The sequence below is a fragment of the Hemitrygon akajei genome, chromosome 26 (assembly GCF_048418815.1).
Source record: "Hemitrygon akajei chromosome 26, sHemAka1.3, whole genome shotgun sequence".
NCBI lineage: Eukaryota > Metazoa > Chordata > Chondrichthyes > Myliobatiformes > Dasyatidae > Hemitrygon > Hemitrygon akajei.
The window spans coordinates 14,380,884-14,404,103 of NC_133149.1; the positions used below are offsets into that span (position 1 = coordinate 14,380,884).

The 23,220-nt window shown below is 41.3% G+C and overlaps 1 protein-coding gene across 5 annotated transcripts in view; it reads right to left on the bottom strand.

Moving 5' to 3' along the window:
* aplp2 (amyloid beta (A4) precursor-like protein 2) overlaps positions 1-23,220 on the bottom strand; it is a 139,699-nt gene that overhangs the window by 6,421 nt on the left and 110,058 nt on the right. For 3 of the 5 annotated variants that reach the window (XM_073029601.1, XM_073029602.1, XM_073029600.1), the window contains exons 13-16: positions 16,177-16,212; positions 8,765-8,847; positions 6,448-6,522; positions 5,928-6,080 (exon numbers count right to left, since the gene is read on the bottom strand). In XM_073029601.1, coding sequence (XP_072885702.1) covers positions 5,928-6,080; positions 6,448-6,522; positions 8,765-8,847; positions 16,177-16,212 — 347 coding nt within the window. The remainder of the gene's footprint in view (positions 1-5,927; positions 6,081-6,447; positions 6,523-8,764; positions 8,848-16,176; positions 16,213-23,220) is intronic. The other 2 variants (XM_073029604.1, XM_073029603.1) reach the window with 1 other exon arrangement.

Here is a 23,220-nt window from a genome sequence, read left to right on the forward strand (position 1 = left end):
GATGTTGAACGAGATGTGGATGTTGTGGCATCACTCAACTGTCCCTCTCCTCTACGGCGACTTATCACCCCATGATTAGACCAATAACAGTGATGTAGTCAGTGAATTTGTTTGTAGCATTGGAGCTGTGCTTAGCTAGAGTCATATGTGTATAGAGAGCAGAGCAGGTAGTGCACCATGTGAACCAGACACCTTTCTTGACCCTCTTGATCAGTGGTTCCCAACCTTTTGTATGCCCCACCTCTAGGAAATGTTTGATTAATGTTCGCATTAATTACAAAAGTAATATCACATTTGAAGATGAAGAAGTCTAATTTCTAATTTTTGAACCACATACAATACTGCCAGTGAACAAATTGAACTTAAAAAAATAAGCTTTTAACTCAGTGCATAAAATGCAAATATAAATTGAGCAATTAGATTCTAATTTATTCAGAAGAAATTGTAAACAGTAAAATCAATCCCAATTGTGAACATAAAATTCAATGACTTCTTTGCTCCTGCTTCTCATACATGATTTTGTCAAAACGTGGAACTTTCTTGCTGACTGCGATCCGCAGGTCTGCCTGTGGATTCAGGCGATTCCTAGATTTTGTCTTGATTGACAAAAGAGAACTGAATCCAGATTCACACAAGTATGTTGTTGCAAATGGAATGAGGACACAGAGTGCTTTTCCACCAAGTCTTGGGAACATATCCAGTGCTGCACACCAACTCCTCCAAAGTCTTGCTTTCAAATTGCATTTCAAGAGCTAGATTTGTCTGCAAATCAATAAGATCTTCCTTCAGCTCTTCATCATCTGACATCTTCTCCAAATTGTAGGAATATGAATTCATGATCCATTCTTCTGAAATCTTCAGGTCTCCAGCAACAAAATATCCATCAAACGATTCTGACAGCATTTCCAAATGAGCCACAATTTCTTCACGCACAGTAGGAGTTATGGATCCAGCATCATCAACCACCTCTTCTAGTGAAGGAAAATTTGAGACTGCCTCTTTCCATCCTTCAACGCCAAAAATGTAACTTTTCTTTGAAGGCATTCAACTTTTCACAAGCCCTCAATATGTTTATCCCTTTTCCTTGAAGATCAACACTCAGGTCATTCATACGAGTAAAAATGTCAGCATTTGGTCAGCAGTAAGCCAGCATTTGGGCGAATTCCTGTGATTCCATTGCCCCAACCAGATCACATTCATGCTCCTCCAGGAAAACTTTGATTTCTTTCTGCAGTTCAAAGAAGCGGGTTAAAGCTTGTCCTCGTGACAACCAACGGACTTCTGTGTGGAAAAGCAAAACTGAATGCTCACTTCCCAGAGCCTCACAAAATGATTTGAAGATGCAATGGTTCAAAGCACGCCCCCGATCCAGTTGATGATCTTCACACAAGTATCAAGGACTTTCTTCAAATTTGGAAGCAATATTTTTGATGCCAACTCATGCCGATGAAGAAAACAATGGGTAACTTGCAAGTCTGGAATCTCCTTTTTCATCAATGCAGAAAAGCCAGATTTATTTCCAAGCATTGCAGGTGCCCCGTCAGTGCACACAGAACCAATGACTTTGATATCTAAATCATGTTTGGCAAAGAAGTCTTTCACCAGCTGCATCACATCCTTTGCAGTTGTGTTTGTTTTCAGATCTTTACAAAACAGGAAATATTCCTTCACAGCACCATCATTGACATACCTCACTAATGTGATGAGTTGACTACAACTGGAGACATCAGTTGACTCATCCAACTGAATAGAGATTTTAAGAGGACTGGCTCTGACATCTGAGATGACTTGGTCCAAAATATCTTCACTCAAATCACTGATTCGGTTGTGAATGACATTATTTGATAGGGGCACCTGCTCAAATTTTTTTTCTTGCTTCTTTGCCCAGGATAATTGTTGCCATTTTCAGTGCACATGGCTTGATGAGATCTTCTGCAATTGTATGGGGCTTCTTGGATTTGGCCACTTTATATGCCACTTGGTATGAAGCAAGAAGTAATGGTTTTTCAACAGAAACGAAACCTAATTTTGGAAGAGTTCCTTGTGAATCAAAATGAGCTCTTTTGATTTTCAATGACCCAACATCATGTCCTTCAACGTCAGCTCCGCCATGCTTGTTCTTGAAGTGTTCTTGAAGCTTGGATGGCTTCAGATTTGAGTTGGAAAACACAACGCTACAAAGAATGCATTGGGGGTTTTGCAAGCCATCATTTCCTGTTGTGCAAGTGAAACCAAAGCACACAGTCATCATTCCATTTCCTTCTTTTTGACATGATGAAGGGTTAAGGGTAAAGAGAAAAATATGAGCTAATATGAGGAAAACTATCTAAGTCAGGGATGACCGCTTTACTCAACCAGACACGCCTATAGCAAAGTATCGCAAGAAATATGCTTTTGAATATATTATGATATTATCTGCGGTTACGCCAAGATAAATCATCAGGTGGAAATGCTACGGGGACGCAACGCGACTTATTAGGCTACTCTCTACTGAATTTACACACCTATTTCCGATGATTACCGGAGATATGAACTCCCATCACACGGTCCTCGGTGCTAACCATGATACCTCCTCAACTAACACAATTCAAAATTATCGACGATTCAAGAAAAAAACCTTTTAAGAGGAAAAAACCTTCGAAATTCAAAAACTTCTTTAATGCATTGAGAAAAATACAAATGAATGACTTCAGCTACTTTTTAATCAATGCGGCTTTTTAAAATTTTATAATTGAATAATTTACCTACTGTCTGTGGGTTTGGTTTTAACGCGAAGTCGTTACTCGATGGTTGATTCGGGATGAATAAAGATTTTGGCATTATGAGATGATTTTTAACTCTGAGATGTAACCTTCTAGCTAACACTGATGAGACTCCTCAACTCTGAAGTGTAACTTCCCAGCTAACACTGATGAGAATCCTCAACGCTGACTTGGGCAATGGGAGACTGGAGTGAGTTTATGTCTCACAACACACACAAAATGCTGATGGAACACAGCAGTCCAGGCAGCATCTATAGGGAGAAGCGCTGTCTACGTTTCGGGCCGAGACCCTTCGTCAGGACTCAGCTCGGTCGACAGCGCTTCTCCCTATAGATGCTGCCTGGCCTGCTGTGTTCCACCAGCATTTTGTGTGTGTTGTTTGAATTTCCAGCATCTGCAGATTTCCTCGTATTTGAGTTTACGTCTCTCTCGACTCGGGCAGCGGGAGACTGGAGTGTGCTTGGGACAAACGTTACTACCACTTGTCAAGGCACACTGGCAGCCGGCTGAGTGATGACTCGTGACTCGTCACTCAAGGACACAAGCCACTCTTTGTCACACCCCTTGAAATTCCATCTTGCAGCCCCTGTGGTTGCGGGCACCCCAGGTTGGGAACCCCTGCTCTTGGTGGATTGCCCAGATGTCAGCCTTGGAGACTGAGATTTTAGGAAACTTGTGTGGGTGTGTTACAGTTCTCCCTGAAAAGCATGCATAAAAGGCATAAATGGGTCATTACCACATCTGCTAACTGATCTTGAAGGGAATAATATTGTGCAAATCCTGTCACTGCTGTCAAGTGCCCATCCGCGATTCTAGTTTAGTTTGAAATTGCCTCTCTACACTTGCAATGACCTTCCAGAGTCAAGCCTAGACTTTTTTGCTCTAAATGCCACAGAACTAGCCCTCAGCTGATTACAAATCATAGTAAGTGAAGTTTTCTGGTTAGGAAGATTCAATGTTTTTATGGGTACACACTTATCCACATATATAATGAAGTCACTGACAACTGTGACATATTCATTTAGGTCTGCTAACAAACATTTGAACATAGTCCAGTCCACTGGCTCGAAGCAATCCCAAATATGCTCCTGCACCTCCCATGTCCATCTCTTTGTAGTCCTCCTCACTTGGGCCATGCTGACTCTTGAGCTCAATGCCTCAAGCATGTCATGTGCTTTTTTCTTTAACCACCTTATTAACCCTATGCAGACACTTTTAGAGAGCTATCGACTTGGGCCCTAAGAGCCACCTGCACATCAGCACTGTTAAAGGTCCTGGCATTAACTACATACTGTCCATTTACATTTGATCTCCTAAGTGCTCCAACTCGCACTTGGCCAGATTAAATTCCATCTCCCATTTCTGCAACTGATCAATATCCAACTGTACCCTTTAGTATCTACACTATCCACACCACCAAACTATGAACCATCTGCAAACTGACTAACCCACCCGTCCATTTACCACATCACAAACAGTATAGATCCCTGCAGACCACCACTAGTCATGGGATTCTAAACAGACTATGTCTCATCAACCACTACCCTGTCTTCTATCATCCATCATGTGTTGTGACATATGACGTGGGTGATCATGGTCTTGACCATGATTGTTCTTAGCAAGTTTTTCTTCAGAAGTGGTTTGCCATTGCATTCTTCTGGGCAGTGTCTTTTCAAGACAGGTGACCCCAGTGTTATCAATACTCTTCAGAGATTATCTGCCTGGCATTGGTGGTCATATAATCAGGACATGTGACATGTCCCAGCTGCTCATACGATCATCCACCACCTGCTTCCATGGGTTCATGTGACACTGATTGGGGGGCTAAACAGGTGCTACACTTTGCTCAAGGATGACCTGCAGGCTAGCAGAGGGAAGGAGTGTTTTCACCTCCCTTGGTAGGGAGATACTGCATCTCCACCCTGCCATCTGTCTTCTATGAGCAAACCTATTCTGATTCCAAGTGGCCAAGTCACTTCATCTTCTGCATGTTGGGAGGCAGCATTAAGAAGAGGGACGCCTCACGTCTTAATAAGCTGGTAAGGAAGGCGGGCTCTGTCGTGGGCAAAGTACTGGAGAGTATAACATCGGTAGCAGAGCGAAGGGCGCTGAGTAGGCTACGGTCAATTATGGAAAACTCTGAACATCCTCTACATAGCACCATCCAGAGACAGAGAAGCAGTTTCAGTGACAGGTTGCTATCGATGCAATGCTCCTCAGACAGGATGAAGAGATCAATACTCCCCAATGCCATTCAGCTTTACAATTCAACCGCCAGGAGTAAGATATGTTAAAGTGCCGGGGTTAGGACTCAATGTATTTAAGTAAACTACTTAAGAACTTTTTAAAAGCTATTTATTAATGCTTTTTGAGAGGGTGATTTTAGATGCATATCATATTTTTACTGAGTTAAGTATTGTATGTAATTAGTTTTGCTACAATAAGTGTATGGGACATTGGAAAAAATGTTGAATTTCCCCATGGGGATGAATAAAGTATCTATCTATCTATCATTGTGGGATCTTGTCAAATGGCTTACAAAGATCCAGGCAGAGAGCATTAACTGCTCTACCTTCGTTGATCCTGTTTGTCACCTCTTAATCAATCTAACTAGTAAGACATATGATCTGCCCTGCCCCTAATTAGGCCATGCTTTTTCATGGGCTCATAAATATTATCCCTGAGAATCCTCTCCAATAGCTTCTTCACTCAAGTACAAAACACAACCAAAGGATATAAAGATTAAAGTATAATTCAAAGCATTCTCAATCTCTGGATGGTGCACACTGCAGCCCCAGTGAATTTGATAGCATTTCTATCAGGCTGTGTGGTATTCAATTACACAGAACACAAGTCCCACCTGCCTAATTTTGCAAGAAAGAAGCAATAGATCTCTCCTCATAAATATCCAAAAGTGTGCTCAGTGAGTTGCAGTATCTGAAATTGTCACATGCAAACCTTGAATAATGAAACACGAGTTACTGTATCCCTGCTTCTGAAGTTTATGTGGGGTCTAAGACGACCATTACAAGCTGTGTATTACATTAGTGGTGACATCGGTGGTGGGAGCAAATAGAGCGACAAATTGAGCGTGGCAAATAAACTGCAACGTTCCAATTACAGTAAAAAGATCTCAACATATCGAAGCTCATTTAACGTACTCACCTCTACAATGCCATGACTGATGGTGCCATACCGTTTCTTGCGTAACATCACTAAACTGATGACGATTATCATGGCTACGGCAACTGCGATCACTAACAGGCCAATCAGAGCACTGCCACTTAAACTGAAGTTGCCACGCGTGGCCCCAGTGCCCTGAAAAAAAGACAAGCATTTATAACAAGACCATGGCCCTTTTCACTGGGTCAAATCTTTTAATTATCATTAAAAGCAAATATATATGGATGAATAAAATTCCAAGTAAATAGTACACAAGATGAACAGAATCTGGGTTTTGCCGTTAAATTTTTAAAAAATGCTACAATTAATTACTTAGAAGCCACATATGTTGTTGGCAGGAATGTATGTAGTACTGAAATTATTAGCTTATAAAGCGTAAGATTTATCTGATTACATTAAAAGGTTTAGTAAGAAAAGTATAGTTTAAGGAATCACAAGATAAACCCCAGGATATGTTTTTAAATGATTTAAAATAAACCACCTTCTGGGAGACTGTCCATACCATGTCATTCTCTTCTCCACTGACTTGTTCTGCATTGAAAATCATTTCTTTCACATCAAATCTTTCATCGAACACCTATAAGAGCATGGAGCAGAAATTACAATTGACTTTTGTATTTTCCCTTTTGTTAATTCTTCCTTTGAAAATTGAAAGAATAAGGCTACCCAATGCAAAAACCCAGTCAATACTTGAGTTTAATTGTGATTTAGGCTCAGGACTCATCAGTCACGGGAATCTTCTTTCTTGCATCCACAATGTGGAGCTCTATAAGAAATATTTCAATGAGACCACCACTCATTCTTCTGAACCCTGAAGAATAAAGGCCCAATCTACTCAATCTCCCCTCTGACGGCAAATCTGGCATCCTTGGCCCCAGTCTAGGGAATCTTCATTGCACCACACACAATATGCTGGAGGAACTCAGCAGAAGAGGCAAGAGAGAAGCCAGAATGGAAAAAGAGAGAAATGGGAGGGGGAGAAATTACCAGAAATGAGAGAAATCGATGTTCATGCTGTCAGATTGGAGTGTACCCACCTGCAGGGGGCAGTGGAAGAAATATGGGCAAAACATGTTGGAATGGAAATGGGAAATAGATTTAAAATGGGTGGCCACCGGGAAATCTCATCTTTTGCGGTGGATGGAGCAAAGGTCAGTCACGCAATCTACTTTGAGTCTCACTGGTGTTGAGGAGGCCACACCGGGATACGATAGTTGATGCCGACAGACTTGCAGTTGAAGTGTTGCCTCACCTTGAAGGACTGTTTGGGACCCTGAAAGGTGGTCAGGGTGGAGATGTAGGAGTAGGTGTAACATTAGTCCTGCTTGGTAAGTGACTGGAAGGAGATCAGTGGGGAGGGTCGAGTGGACAAGGAAGTCATGTTGAGAACGATCCCCGCAGAAAAGAGATAGTGACAGGGAGGTAAAGACAAGGAGAACTCCATCCCTGTTATGGTGAAGGGTTGATTGGTTGAGGGCAAACATCCAGAAAATGAAGGAGACGCACGTGAGGGCAGCATCAATGGTAGAGGAAGGGAAACTCCGTTCTTTGCAGGAGGAACATATCTCTTATGTTCTGGAATGGAAAACCCCAACTTGAGAACAGATATGGCGATGACAAAGAAACTGAGAAAAGGGAATAGAATTTTTACAAGTGACAGGGTGGGAAGAAGTATAATCAAGATACCTGTTAGTCTGTAGGTTTATAAAAGATATCAGTAAACAGTCTGTCTCCAGAGATGTTGACAGAGAGGACAAGAAAGGAGTTGAGAGGTGTCAGAGGTGGACCAGATAAATTTGAGGGCAGGGCGGAAGTTGGAGGCAAAATTGAAGAGTGAAGCATGGGCATTGGAAGCAGGCACCAATGTAGTCATCAATGTAGCATAGAAAGAGTTGGGGAGCAGAAGGCTTATGGATGTACTCCAATATACACAACAGAAATTTGTCCCAGTGACCATAAGACCACAAGACATAGGAGCAGAATTAGGCCATTCAGCCTATCTAATCTGCTCTGCCATTCCATCATGGCTGATCCCAGATACATCTGCCAACTCGCCATATCCTTTGATGCCCTGACTGATCAGGAAACTATCAACTTCTTGGGCTTGGAGAAGCAATGTGGAAGATTGTAACATTGGGACAGGGAGCTTCTGGTCTCCTGCTCTCATTGTTCACAGAAGTGACCTCTCTCTCTTCCCTGCTGGGGAGAGAGAGCCTGTCTGAGTCAGCAAAGTGCTAGGTTATGGACTGTAGTTTTTGATGGACTCCAGATTAAGATCCCTTTGGGTGTTTTTGCTATTGTTCACATGGTGGTGGTGGTGGGGAACCTCTACTGGTGCATGGGGGGAGGGGGAAGGGTCAATGCTTTTGCTGCTGCTTGTGTATAGGGGGAGGGCTTTGGGATTCTAATGACACAATCGTTCATTTTTTGGGGTTTCTCGTTTTGTGGATGTCTCTGTGAAAAGTAAGATTTTCAGGCTTTATACTGTATATATTCTTTGATATTAAACTGAACCACTTTGAACCCTTTGGAGATACTTGCTCAATTCCCTGCTTCCCACCTTCTTTGCAGCAGAAAACAAAATTGTTTTATTTTTTCCTTAATTCTGACCAAAGGTCTTCAACCCGAAATATTAACGCTTTGTTTCTTTCCACAGATGCTGCCAACTGCCTAAGTTTTTCCAACATTTTCAGTTTTTATTTCATATTTCCAGTATCTGTATTTGTTTGTTTGTTCACACACATTAGCTCATCTATTTCTTTAAAAAAATTCAAGCTCATAAGAACCAGACAGCATATTTTAATGGATTTGCTCCATACCACATTCTCATTGATGATGTTCTTATTGTTGCCAACTGCATTTTCATCAGGTGCCAGGCCATCAGGGTCAATCATTCCAGAACCTGTTCAGATTACAAATAGTCTTATTATATGTGCACAGGCTAAATACAAAAGAAAACTAAACAGTATTTCTCAAAAGCAGCCATAAAATGGAGTTTTAATATACATTTATAAATTTGAGTCAGATGGTGCCTGAGACAACATTCATCTCAGTCAATATCTATCAGCTTTGGATACTTGCACTTAAAAATGTTTCATAGTTAACATAACTATATTATGAAATGCTACAAGAATTGATCTGTGAAGACCCAATAGAAGATTATGAGAGGCACAGACAATGTAGACAGTCATAATCTTTCTTCCATGGTAGGAATGGCAAATACTAGACAATAAGCATTTAAGATGAGATGGAGAAAGTTTTTAATCTTACACAAAGCAGTAGGTACCTGGAACAGGCTGCTGAGACAAGTGGTGGTAGCAGATACCACAGTGGTCATTGACAATGAATATGCAGAGAATGGAAGGAGATAAATCATGTAAAGACATAAGAGAATCATCTTAATTTGGCATCTTGTTCATTGCAGGTATTTTGTAGAAAGGGGCCTGTTCCTGCACCATACAGTTCTATGTACTATGTAAATTTGCCAACAGACAATTGGTAAGTCAACAAACTAATCTATAATCAGATCCAAGAACAACTAATAATATGAAAAGCCTGAACAGTGATGTTGAGAAAAATCCTGTCCATTCCACTCCTATGCTGATCTGCCCATCTGTGGATGGTTAACAATGGGCACAGAATGAGGACTCTCATCTAACAGACTTTCAAGGCTGGAATCAATTGAAATAATTGAAAAAAAATTATCAAATTTGGTGCATGGCCAAGAAATGTAATTGAAGTTCACAGATCAAAGTGCCAAAAATCACTTGTCCTCCTACTAAGCTTTAAATTCCAACCATTACACCAAAATAAGTGGCTAGATGTAAACGTTCTTTCAGTATGTACTTGGTTTTACCACATCAGTTGTGAAGGCTGAGGATAGACAGGCTATTGTGGAAACAGGCAAGGGAGTCAAAGTGACACGTAACTGGAAGCTAAAGATGGTCTTGTGGACAGAGCACAGTTGCTTCGCAAAACAGTGTCGAGTCCTTGCTTGAAAGAACCCCCACTCCTACCATGTTCCTTTTCTACTGCTACCAATCCACCTTTCTCTGCTCTCTCTTTGTTTACCTTTCCATTTCGATATGCCCATCACCCACTTACACAGTCACTTATACAGCATGAGGGAGGCCCTCAGCCCAAGTGGTCCATGCCAACCAAGATTCCCATCCAGTCCCATTTACACACATTTGGCACATATCCCCCTAAACCTTTCCCATCTATGGACCTGTCGAAATACATTTTAAATGTTCTTAATGTGCCGATCTCAAGCACTTCCTTTGGCAGCTTGTTCCATATGCAGTGGCTTCTGCCTAATTGGACTATTGGTTAATTAGGGCAACTGGTTATTTGGGACAACTCTGAAAGAACAAAAATTAATCGAGAAAATAGCAGGAATTCCCTTCATTTAAGATTCAATGCCGCTGAATTGGGACAGTAGACCGTTGCAGAACAGTTTCTAACTAGCATCAATTACATGCACTTATGTGGCTATTAGACACTACACCATGCTTAGAGCGAACAGTTTTTAAATAGCATCAATTGCATATGTTTCAGTTCAAAAAGCTGTGATTTTTTTCACTGATAGTTGACGAAAAATAACAAATAAGATAATCCAGAACTATTTTGCTCACTGCAGTTTCAAGCATTCACACTTGGAGAAACGGACAGGAGTGAAACAGAAATTATTTCAATGCTTTGACAAGATAGGAACGACAAAGAATTTGAAGGTTGCGACAAGCATCTTGAATGTTACAATGAAAATGAAGATTTGGCTGATACTATAATGAAAAGCATTGTATGAAGGCAGTTCATTATCTGCACTAGATGTCTGCGCTGATTTTGTTCATTTGCAGTCAATCAAAAGAACACAGCAGCGTTCACTGGATGTATTCCTACGTCGATAACTATTAGGAACTAAACAGTTTTATACCACTGTAGTCGCATTGGTGGGGTTCTAATTAGTTCTGTATTTCATTTAACTACACAATTTGTTACTCAGTTAAACAGTAGTTTGTCTTTTCTTTTAATATCTTTTTAACAATTTCCATGAAACTTTTGCTAATTGTGGCAGCCACTTAATTGGGCCAAAATATACTGGCCCTGTTGTGTCTCAATTAATCAGAATCCAGTGTACTGACCACTTTGTGTGGGAAATGTTACCCCTCAAGCTCCTATGAAATTTCTCCCCTCTCTCCTTAAACTTATGTCTTCTTGTTCTTGATTCCCCAACCCTGGGAAGAAGACTGCGTGCATTCACCCGTTTATGCTAATCATGATTTTACATATTTCCTATAAGATCACCCCTCACTCTCCGACACTTCAATAATAGAAGTCTCAACCTGCTCAGCCTCTTTCCATTACTCAGTTCCTCATGTCCTGGCAACATCCTTGTAAATTTCCCCTGCATTCTTTCCATCTTAATGGTAAAGCAAGGTGACCATAATGAAACCCAACATTCCAAATGTAGCCTCACCAGCAAGATACCATCCCAACTTCTATATCCACGTCTGTTTCTTCTTCCATTGCTTACCCTCCCTTTTCCATTCCCTATCTGGTTCCATCGGCCATCATCCCTCCTTTATTTGGTTTCACATCACTTCTCAGCTCCTGTCTCTACTTTCCCCCTCCCCTCCTCCAACCAGCCTCCCCCTGTTCACCGTTTTCTTTTTTCACAGCTGTTTTCATTTAACACCCAACAGCCTCTGTTTCTAACCCTGCCCAACTTCCCATTATCCCACTTCACCGGGTTCCATCTATCACCTACCAGCCCCCATCTTACAGTCTCTCTAAACCTTTTATACTAGCCACCTTCCCTCTATACTCTCAGTTGTGATGCACGGTCACGATTTGAAATGTCAACTCTCCACTTGCCTCCAGATATGCTGCTTAAAGCACTGAGTTCCTGCTGTTTTTCTTTTATATATACCAGAAGGAACACTACTTTACATTGACTGATTTCCAAATACTGCATTTCCGAAGGAAGCATCCCATGGTTTCCACAGTCCAGGAATTTTAGCAATAGGTTATCAAGGCTAAAGCTTTGGGATAAGCATGTGTTGAAACATAATTCAATTGGTACAAAGTATGGAGGAATAGCAAGCTTCTACCAAATGTTCACCCAGGAGCACTCTCCCTGTGAGATGACAGGGTTACCCAGAGCTGAAGTGGCATTGAACTTTACTGATTGACTAACTGTGCAGTGAACTGGAATACCGATGCATCTGGAATCAAACAACGCAGAAAAAGTTGCTCCTGAGCACCATGTACCCAAGTAAATATTTCTGAAGTACTGCGAGACTGCTGACCTCCACAATCCCTCAGGCAGTGTGTTCCATACTTTAAACATCCGGGTGGAAAAAAAATGGCACAACTACAGAGCTGCTGCCTCACAGCACCAGAATTAGGGTTCAATCCCGTCCTCAAAAGTTGTCTGTGTGGAGCTTGTCTGTTTCCCCTCCCAACCCCAACTGCTCCAACTGGGCAGGTGAATGGTAGGAAAAAGGAAAGAATGTTATTTTTATTTTAATTAGTGTTAGTGGGTGGTTGCCTGTCGGTGCAAGTTGTTTCCATGTTATATTTATGACCCATGGCATTCTGTGGGTAAAAAGAAAACTTCCTAAATTACCTCTAAATATGTTATTCCACCCCTTAAACCCCTTAGGTTATAGGCACCTCTGCTGTGGGGGAAAACTGTCTAAATATCTACATCTATTTATGCTCCTCGTTAACATGGATACCTTAATCAGACTCCCTCTCAGCCTTCCTTGCTTCAAGGAAAATAAACTTAGCCTGTCCAGTCTCTCAGTCATTTCCTACTGTGTGACAACCAGAACAGCACATAGTAGCACATGTTGTGGCCTAACTGATGCTCTATTTTGTTGTACCAAACTTCCATGCTCTAATGTTCAATGCTTGGCCAATGAATACAAATATTCTTTATGTCTTCTTAGCCACCTCATCCATCCATGCCGCTACCTTTGGGGATGCTTAGACTTTTACACCAAGATCCATCTGTTTGCCACTTCCTCAGGCCTAAAATTCATTTTGTGTATCCTAGCACTATGTGCTCCTAAAATGTAATACCTCACATTTTATTAGGATTAAGTTTGATCTACAACTGTTCTGCCCATACCATAATAACTCTGGAGCTGAATACCATCATCTTCATTATCAAGTGCACCACCAACTTTATGCAATCTACCGATCAGACTTCAAATGTGCATATGGAGATCATAACCGTGAATAACCAACAGGCGTCTTATCAGTGATCCCCTGTGGTACAGAGATGGTCACAGGCTTCCAAACACAAAAATCCTTAACCATTGTCCTCTGCCCCTATCAACAAATTAATATTGGATCCATTTTGTCAAATTTCTCCAGATCCCAGGGAACTTTGAATTATTTGGACAAAATTGGTCCTCTGGAAGATCAGAATGGTAAATCATGTGTGGAGTCAAAAGAGATGGAGGAGATCTTAAATGAATTTTTTGTATCTGCATATACTTCGGAGACAGACACAGAGTCTATAGAAGTGAGGCAAAATGGTATCATCTTCATAGACTCTACAGATTACTGAGGAGGTGTTTGCTGTCTTCAGGCAAATTAGGGTGGCAAGTGCAGAAATTGCCAGAGCCCTAGCAGAGATATTTAGATTATCCTTAGCGACAGGAGAGGTACTGGGAAGAATTAGAGGATAGCCAAGGCTGTTCCACTGTTGAAGAAAGGCTCTAAGAATAAACCAGGAAATAAAATGATGCCATGAGCCTGACATCAGTAGTGGGAAAGTTATTGGAAGGTATTCTAAGGGACCGGATATATAAGTATTTGGGACTGATTAAGGATAGTCAGCACGGCTTTATGCGTAGCTGGTCATGTCTAACTAACTTAAGAGTTTTTCAAGGAAGTTACTAGGAAAGTTGCTGAAGGCAAGGCAGTGGATGTAGTCGATATGGACAAGGCATTTGACTAGGTCCCCCATGGTAGGTTGGTCAAGAAGGTTCAGTCACTCAACAAATTTGCGGATGACACCAAGTTTGGGGGTGTAGTGGACAATGAGGAAGACTATCATGGCTTGCAACGGGATCTAGATCAGCTGGAAAAATGGGCTGAAAATGGCAGATGGAATTTAATGCAGACAAGTGCAAGGTGTTGCACCTCAGTAGGACCAATCAGGGTAGGATGGCCACTGAGGAGTGTGGTAGAACAAATGGATCTGGGAATACAGGTCCATAATATGTTGGAAGTGGTGTCATAGGTTGATAGGGTTGTAAAGAAAGCTTTTGGCACATTAGCCTTCACAAATCAAAGTACTGAGCACAGGAGATGGGAAGTTATAGTTGTACAAGATGTTGGTGAGGCCTAATCTGGAGTACTGTGTGCAGTTTTGATCACCAACCTACAGGAAAGATGTAAACAAGGTTGAAAGAGTACAGATAAAATTTACAAGGATGTTGCCAGGACTGGAAGACCCGAGTTATATGGAAAGATTGAAAGGGTGGGACTTTATTCCTTGGAGTGTAGAAGATTAAGAGAAGATTTGATAGACATATTCAAAATTATGAGGGGTACTGTAAATGCAAGCATGCAAGCAAGCTTTTCCCACTGAAGTTGGGTGGGACTATAACTAAAGATCATGGGCTAATGGTGAAAGGTGAAAAGTTCAAGGGGAACACGAGGAGAAACTTCCTCACTCAGAGGACTGTCAGTGTATGGAACGAGCTGCCAGCGCAAGCAGTGCATGAAATTCAATTTCAAAGTGTAAGAAAAGTTTGGATAGGTACATGGATGGCAAGGCTATAGAGGCCTATATATCCTGGTGCAGATTGATGGGAGTAGGCAGTTTAAATGGTTCAGCACAGACTACGTGGGCCAAAGGGCCTGTGTTTGTGCTGTACTTCTCTAAGAATCTATTCTTCCACATTATCTTGTCAAAGGCTTAACTATATCAAACACAGTCAATTAGAATATCCTCTTGACAAATAGCTTACTATTCTTGATTAATTCCATCTTCTCAAAGTCCTGATTAATCCCGCCTTTTAAAACAATTTTCCAATAACTTTCTGACCATTTATATGAGTTTCACCAGCCCGGAATTAACTGTCTTTCCCCTGCTGCCTTTCTTGAATAAAGGTAACACATTGTAGATCTCTGGTTAACTGGAACTCACCTTGGCCAGAGAATATCTGAATATCCCTGTTATGAGCCCCAGCAGTCTCTCCCATCCTTCCCACAACAGCCTGGGATACACTTTATCAGGCCCTGAGGAATTATCTACTATTGTGGCACCTAACATCTCCATCTACAATGTCCTTCTCTACAATGAACACAGATGGGGAATTTATATAAGGCCTCTGACTCCACTACAGATTGCCAATTTAGTCCCCAAGATCCACTGACTATGCTTTTATATTTTCTTTGTTTCGTACATCATCTGTCACAGCAGGTTCATCGGATTCTAAAACCCAGCTCTAAAACATGATTATAATGCTCTTACTTAATCTGGAGAGACCCTCTGTCAATTTAATAACAATTAAATAATTATCTCCCTTGCAAGTAATGCAACCTGAATCTTCGAACAAATATCAGGATCTGCCTGAGCACTCATTTGTTCCATGTCAGACAGCTGCAGAAGAAGTGAATCAGATTGTAACCCAATTTGATATTGGTGTTAATATTCCAAGAGTATTAGTCAAGAATGAAACCAAAGGGTCAGGGTGACGGACATACAAAGCGGACAGTCTTAAAGTGATTTTCAGCCATCTGGACCTAGTTTTTGGTGTTCTATTTCTCCAGTGAACAATCAGCAATTACCTCAATGTTCAGAGATTATTATGCTCTATAAAGAATAAAAAGAAAAGTCTAATTTCAAAAAAATGCTCCAATGCAAGTTTAATTACTGGTGCACTAACTAAACTGTTTACATTCACCATCTATTTTCTGTGATTTTCAAAATTACAACTTTTCACAGATCCAAATAAAATTCCAAGTACCTTTCTTCAATCCTTCATTCACACTTTACTCACACAGCATCCACAAAGCAGCATACACCAGAATGCCATGCAAGTCACTGATGTCTGGGAATGAAGCAAAAATACTAAACTTTGTAAGAACACACAAATGATATGCAACTGGGAGGATGGTGGCAGGGTGTTCAGATGGAACACGTGGGAAGATGAAGAGGAGGAAGAATGGATGCAAGTGGTAACACTTTGGACAGTTTTAAACCAACCTTTTTTAGTTCCTGGCAATGAGTCCGGCACTGTGTCTAGCAGCAAAGTTAAAAGAAATCAAACAATGAAAAGAACAAGAAATAAAAAATGGAATAAAATAGATGTCCACATATATCTGTCGTAATACTCCAGAACATTAGGTGAGGAAAACAGGCAGTTAACATGAAATGTTGATATACTCTAGTTGGTCAGCATTAAATTGTGCTTTTGTCTACTCTGAAGTCGTACAGTGAGTTGGTGAGCCAGACAGACCAAAGTAACAGGTTGTAAATTCAACATGATGTTCAAATTCAACACAGCTGGGATACAGGAAGGGAAAATGATTTGGAAAGGTTGCTGTTTGACAGTCCCAACTGGTACACATTCCATTCAAGTTCAGCAAATACATACCTTACATGTTCATCTTTATCCAAAACTCTATTTAGATGGGGAAGTCAACACTCAAGCTTTGAGGTTGAGAACATGAACATTTCTTATCATATACAGTGCATTGAAAAACTATTCAGCCCCAATCCTTTCCCATAAATGAAGTACAAACAGGGATTTTGATCAATTTAACTGAGCTTCTATTTATGAATCACATGCTCTTTTCACAGTACTGCCCAAATAACAGAAAATTGTAAATCATGACAAACTAAAAATTCAAAAACTAAAATGTCAGCAGGTCAAAAGTATTCATCCCTTTTTGCTCAGTACTTAGTTGAACCCCTCTCGTGCTATTACAGCAAGTAACCTTTAAGTCTCTATTAGTTTTGCACAGTGTAATAGAGCAAGATCTGCCCATTTCTCCTTAAAATTGCTCAAGCTGTGCCAGGTCAGTTGAGGAGCAGTGGTGGACAACAATTTTGAGGTCTTGCCAGAGATGTTTAATCAGGTTAAGGTCAGGACTCTGACTGGGCAACTCAAGGACTTCCATTTTCTTCATCTGAAGCCACTCCATGGTTGCTCTGGCATCATGCTTTGGGTTGTTGTCCTGCTGAAAGATGAACTTCCTCTCCAGGTTAAGCTTTCTGGCAGAGGTTAGCAGGTTTTTATGCACGATCGCTCTGTATTTAGCAGCATTCATCTCCCCATCAATCCTGAATAGATTTCTAGACCCTGCTGCTGAAAAGAAACCCCACAGCATGACGCTACCTCCACTATACTTTACAGTAGGAATGGTGTTACCTAGCTGATGCGCAATAATAGATTTACTGTACACCACATGCACTGCTTAGTGCTGAGGCCAGAAAGTTCCACTTTAGTCTCATTCGACCACAAGACCTTCTTCCACATCTTTACAGCATCTTCTACGTGCTGCTTTACAAAGTCTTTACAGGAAAGGATATATTATTTTTTAATAGCCAGGTCTTCTTCCTTGCCACTCTTCCATAGCCTCAGAAACTGTGGAGCCATGAACTTCATGTCCAGTTGCAGCCACTGACTTCTGCAGCTCACTCAGAGTGACTGGTGGCACAGTAGCCTCTCTTACAAGTGTCATTCTTCTCCAGCAATTAAGTTTAGAGGGGTTGCCTGACCTAGGCAATGTGGTCAAGGTTTCATATTTTTTCCACTTTTACATGACGGACTGTACTAAGCTCTGAGGTATGCTCACTACCTTTGAGACAGTCTTGCACCCTTTCCCAGACTGTGCTTCTCAATTATCATTTCCCTGACTTGTCTTGAATGCTCTTTTGTCTTCATTTTGGTTTGGTCAGCTGAAAATCTACCATACTGTTGTTAGAGAGACAGTGGGTATTTATTCTTATGAATTTGTTGAAAACAGATGGTCCTCAATAAAATGGGTGAGGTGAGTTGGTAAGGTAATATTGCATCTGAGGAAAGTTAGCCTAGTAATTACAAAGGGGATGAATACTTCTTCAGTCTCACAATTTTGGTTTTTAATTTTTAGTAAACTGTTGACAGGTTTTTGAATTTTCCTTTTGATTTGACATGATGCACAATATTTTGTAGATTAGCTCCAAAACCCCTACTTCAGTGGATTAATAAATGAGATAGTAAAACGTGAAAATAGTTATGGGGGCCAATGTCAGCACATCGTTTCTTAGACAAGGGACCTCAAAACTATTCACAGTACTCCCAAATGAGGCCTCACCAGTGCCTCACTTCTGCCCCTTGACACACTCGAATATCTGGCATACTGCTAGTGTCTTCCACAGTGAAGACCAATGTAAAATACTTCTTTGGTTTCTCCACCATTTCCTTGTCTCCCATTACGACCTCTCCAGAGTCATTTTCCAGCAGTCTGATTAGCTATTCTCACCTCTCTTTTTCTCTTCAGCTATTTGAAAAAACTTTTGGTCCTCTTCGATATTATTGGCTTACTTAAATTCATATTTCATCTTTTCCCTCCTTCTGGCTTTTTCTGTTGCCTTGTGTTGGTTTTTAAAATATTCCCAAACCTCTAACTTTTTACTAAGTTTTGCTCTATCATATGCCCTCTCTTAGGCTTATGTTGGCTTTGATTTACCTTGTCAGCCACAGTTCTGTCATCCTGCTTTTAGAATACTTCTTTATCTTTGTGATATACAGTGGCATGCAAAGGTTTGGGCACCCCTGGTCAAAATTTCTGTTACTGTGAATAGCTAAGTGAGTAGAAGATGAACTGATCTCCAAAAGTCATAAAGTTAAAGATGAAACATTCTTTTCAACATTTTAAGCAAGATTAGTGTATTATTTTTGTTTTGTACAATTTTAGAGTGAAAAAAAGGAGCACCATGCAAAAGTTTGGGCACACCAAGAGATTTGAGCTCTCAAGATAACTTTTACCAAGGTCTCAGACCTTAATCAGCTTGTTAGGGCTATGGCTTGTTCACAGTCATTGTTAGGAAAGGCCAGGTAATGCAAATTTCAAAGCTTTATAAATACCCTGACTCCTCAAACGTTGTCCCAATAATCAGCAGCCATGGGATCCTCTAAGCAGCTGCCTAGCACTATGAAAATTGAAATAAATGATGCCCACAAAGCAGGAGAAGGCTATAAGAAGATAGCAGAGCGTTTTCAGGTAGCCCTTTCCTTAGTTCGTGATGTAATTAAGAAATGGCAGTTAACAGGAACTGTGGAGGTCAAGTTGAGGTCTGGAAGACCAAGAAAACTTTCCAAGAGAACTGCTCGTAGGATTGCTAGAAAGGCAAATCAAAACCCCCGTTTGACTGCAAAAGACCTTCAGGAGGATTTAGCAGACTCTGGAGTAGTGGTGCACTGTTCTACTGTGCAACGACACCTTCATGGAAGAGTCATCAGAAGAAAACCTTTCCTGCGTCTTCACCACAAAATTCAGCGTCAGAAGTTTGCACAGGAACATCTAAACAAGCCTGATGCATTTTGGAAACAAGACCTGTGGACTGATGAAGTTAAAATAGAACTTTTTGGCTGCAATGAGCAAAGGTATGTTTGGAGAAAAAAGGGTGCAGAATTTCATGAAAAGAACACCTCTCCAACTGTTAAGCACGGGGGTGGATCAATCATGCTTTGGGCTTGTGTTGCAGACAGTGGCATGGGGAACATTTCACTGGTAGAGGGAAGAATGAATTCAATTAAATACCAGCAAATTCTGGAAGCAAACATCACACCGTCAGTAAAAAAGCTGAAGGTGAAAAGAGGATGGCTTCTACAACTGGATAATGATCCTAAACACACCTCAAAATCAACAATCGATTACCTCAAGAGGCACAAGCTGAAGGTTTTGCCATGGTCTCACAGTCCCGTGACCTAAACATCATCGAAAATCTGTGGACGGCCCAAGAATCTTACAGAACTAGAAGCTTTTTGCAAGGAAGAATAGGTGAAAATCCCCCAAACAAGAAATGAAAGACTCTCAGCTGGCTACAGAAAGCATTTATAAGCTGTGATACTTGCCAAGGGGGGTGTTACTAAGTACTGACCATGCAGGGTGCCCACACTTTTGCTTCGGGCCCTTTTCCTTTTTTGTTATTTTGAAACTGTAAAAGATGGAAATAAAAAAGTAATCTTGCTTAAAGTATTAAAGAAATGTGTCATATGCCTTTTGGAAATCAGGTCATCTTTTACTTGCTTAGCTATTCACAGTAACAGAAATTTTGACTGGGGTGCCCAAACTTTTGCATGCCACTGTATCTATTCAGCACCTTCCAGGTTGCCCCCATAAGTTTCAGCCATTGCTGCTTTGCCGTCATCCCTGCTAGTGTCCCCTTTCAATCAATTTTGGCCAGCTTCTTTCTCATGCCTCTGTAATTCCACTTACTCCACTGTAATACTGATATATTTGACTTTAGCTTTTCCCTCTCAAATTGCAGGATGAATTCTACCATTTTCTGATCACTGTCTCCTCTGGTTCCCTTACTTTAAACTCCCTAATCAAATCCAATTCATTATGCAACACACTGGGTGGGCTCAACCACAAACTGCTCTAAAAACCAGACTAACCTGATTTTCCGAATCTACCTGCATATTGAAATCCCACATGACCATTGTTAAATTACCCTTGACACATACATTTCCGATCTCCCACTGTAATTTGTAGCCCAAATCCTGGCTGCTGTTTGGAGGCCTGAGTAACTCCCATCAATGTCTGCTTTTCTGCTTTCCCTTGCAGTTCCTTAGGTCTACCCACGATGATTCTATGTCTTCCCATACTATGTCTCTTCTTTCTCAGGATTTGATTTCATTTTTTACCAACAGAGTCACCCGACCCCCTTTGCCTACCTGCCTGTCCTTTCGATACAAAGTGTATCCTTGGATGTTAAGCTCCCAACTATAATCTTCTTTCAGCCACGATTCAGTGATGCCCACAACGTCATAACTGCCCATTTCAAACTGCGCAACAAGATCATCAACCTTATTCCACATATTGCATACATTTACATACAACACCCACAATCCTGTATTCATCACCCTTTTACACTGCAACTCATCCCACTGACTGCAATCTTGCCTTATCATCTGTCTGTCCTTCCTGACAAGTCTCACTACACACCACCTCTGCTTGTAAACCCACAGCCTCATCCTCAGCCCTATCACTCTGGCTTCCATGCCCCTGCCAATTTATTTAAACTCTCCAACAGTTTGAGCAAAGCTGCCCACAAGGATATTGGTCCCCCTCGAGTTCAGGTGTAAACCGTCCTTTTAGTACAAGTCATCCTTCCCCAGAAGAGATCCCAATGATCCAGAAATCTGAACCCCTGCCCCCTGCTCCCATTCGTCAGCCACACTTTCAACTGCCAAGTCATCCTATTCTTACCCTCACTGGCACATGGCACAGGCAGCAATCCAGAGATTACTACCCTGGAGGTCCTGTTTTTCAGCTTTCTACCCAGTTCCCTAAATACTCTCTTCAGGACCTTCTCCCTTTTCCTACTCATGTTATTGGTGCCAATATGTACCATGACTTCTGGCTACTCACTCTCCCCCTTTAGAATGCCATAGACTAGATCCAAGACATCCCTGACCCCGGCACTTGGGAGGCAACATACCATAAGACATAGGAGCAGAATTAGGCCATTTGGCTCATCAAGTCTGCTCCACCATTTCATCACGGCTGATCCATTATTCCTCTCAGCCCCAATCTCCTGCCTTCTCCCCTTAGTCCTTCCTGCCTTGACCAATCAAGGATCTATCAACCACTGCCTTAAATATTCATAATGACTTGGCCACCACAGCTGCCTGTGGCAACAAATTCCACAGATTCCCCACTCTCTGGCTCAAGAAATTTCTCCTCATCTCCATTCTAAACTGACGTCCCTCTATTTTGAGGCTGTGTCCTCTAGACCCACACTCTCTAACCACAGGAAACATCGTCTCTGCATCCATTCTATCAAGACGTTTCACCATTTGATAGGTATCAATTAGGTCATCCCTCATTCCTTTGAATTCTAGTGAATACAGGCCCAAACCATCAAGTGCTCTTCATATTACAAACCATTCAATCCTGGAAACATTTTCGTAAACCTCCTTTGAATCCTCTCTTTTCAGATAAGGGAACCAAAACTGCTCACAAAACTCCAAGTGTGGTCTCACCAGCGCTCTATAAAGCCTCAACATTACATCTAGTCCTCTTGAATGAATGCTAACATTGTATTTGCCTTCCTCACGACGGACTCAACCTACAAATTAACCTTTAGGGAATCCCGCAGAAGGGCTCCAGAGTCCCTTTGCACCTCAGATTTCTAAATTTTCTCTCCATTTAGAAAATAGTCAACCCTTTCATTTCTTCTACCAAAGTAAATGACCATACACTTCCCAACACTGTATTTCATCTACCACTTCTTTGTCCATACTTTTAATCTGTCCAAGTCCTTCTGTAGCCTCTCCACCTCCTCAAAATTACCTGCCCATCCACCTATCTTTGTATCATCTGCAAACTTTGCAACAAAGCCATCAATTCCATCATCCAAGTCATTGACATATAATGTAAAAAGAATCGGTCCCAACACAGACCTCTGTGGAACATTGCTAGTCACCGGCAGCCAACCAGAAAAGGCTCTGTTTATTCCTGCTCTTTGTCTCCTGTCAATCAGCCACTGCTTTATCCATGCTAGTATCTTTCTCGTAATACCATGGGCTTGTAAAGCTGCCTCATGTCTGGCACCTTGTCAAAGGCCTTCTGAAAATCCAAGTACACAACATCCACCGATTCTCCTTTGTCTATCTTGCTTGTAATTTCTTCAAAGAATTCCAACAGATTCGTCAGGCAAGATTATCCCTTAAGGAAACTATGCTGACTATGGTCTATGTTATCATGTGCCTCCGAGAACCCCAAAATCTCATGATTTACAATTGACTTTAACATCTTCCCAACCACTGAGGTCCTAACTGGCCTTTAATTTCCTTTCTTCTACCTCTCTCCCTTCTTGAACAATGGAGTGACATTTGCAATTTTCCACTCTTCCAGAACCATTCCAGAATCTAGTGATTCTTGAAAGATCATTACTAATGCCTCCACAATTTCATCAGTTACCTCTTTCAGAACCCTGTGGTGTACACCATATGGTCCTGGTGATGTATTTACCCTTAGACCTTTCAGTTTCCCAAGAACTTACTCCCTAGCAATGGCAACTTCACACACT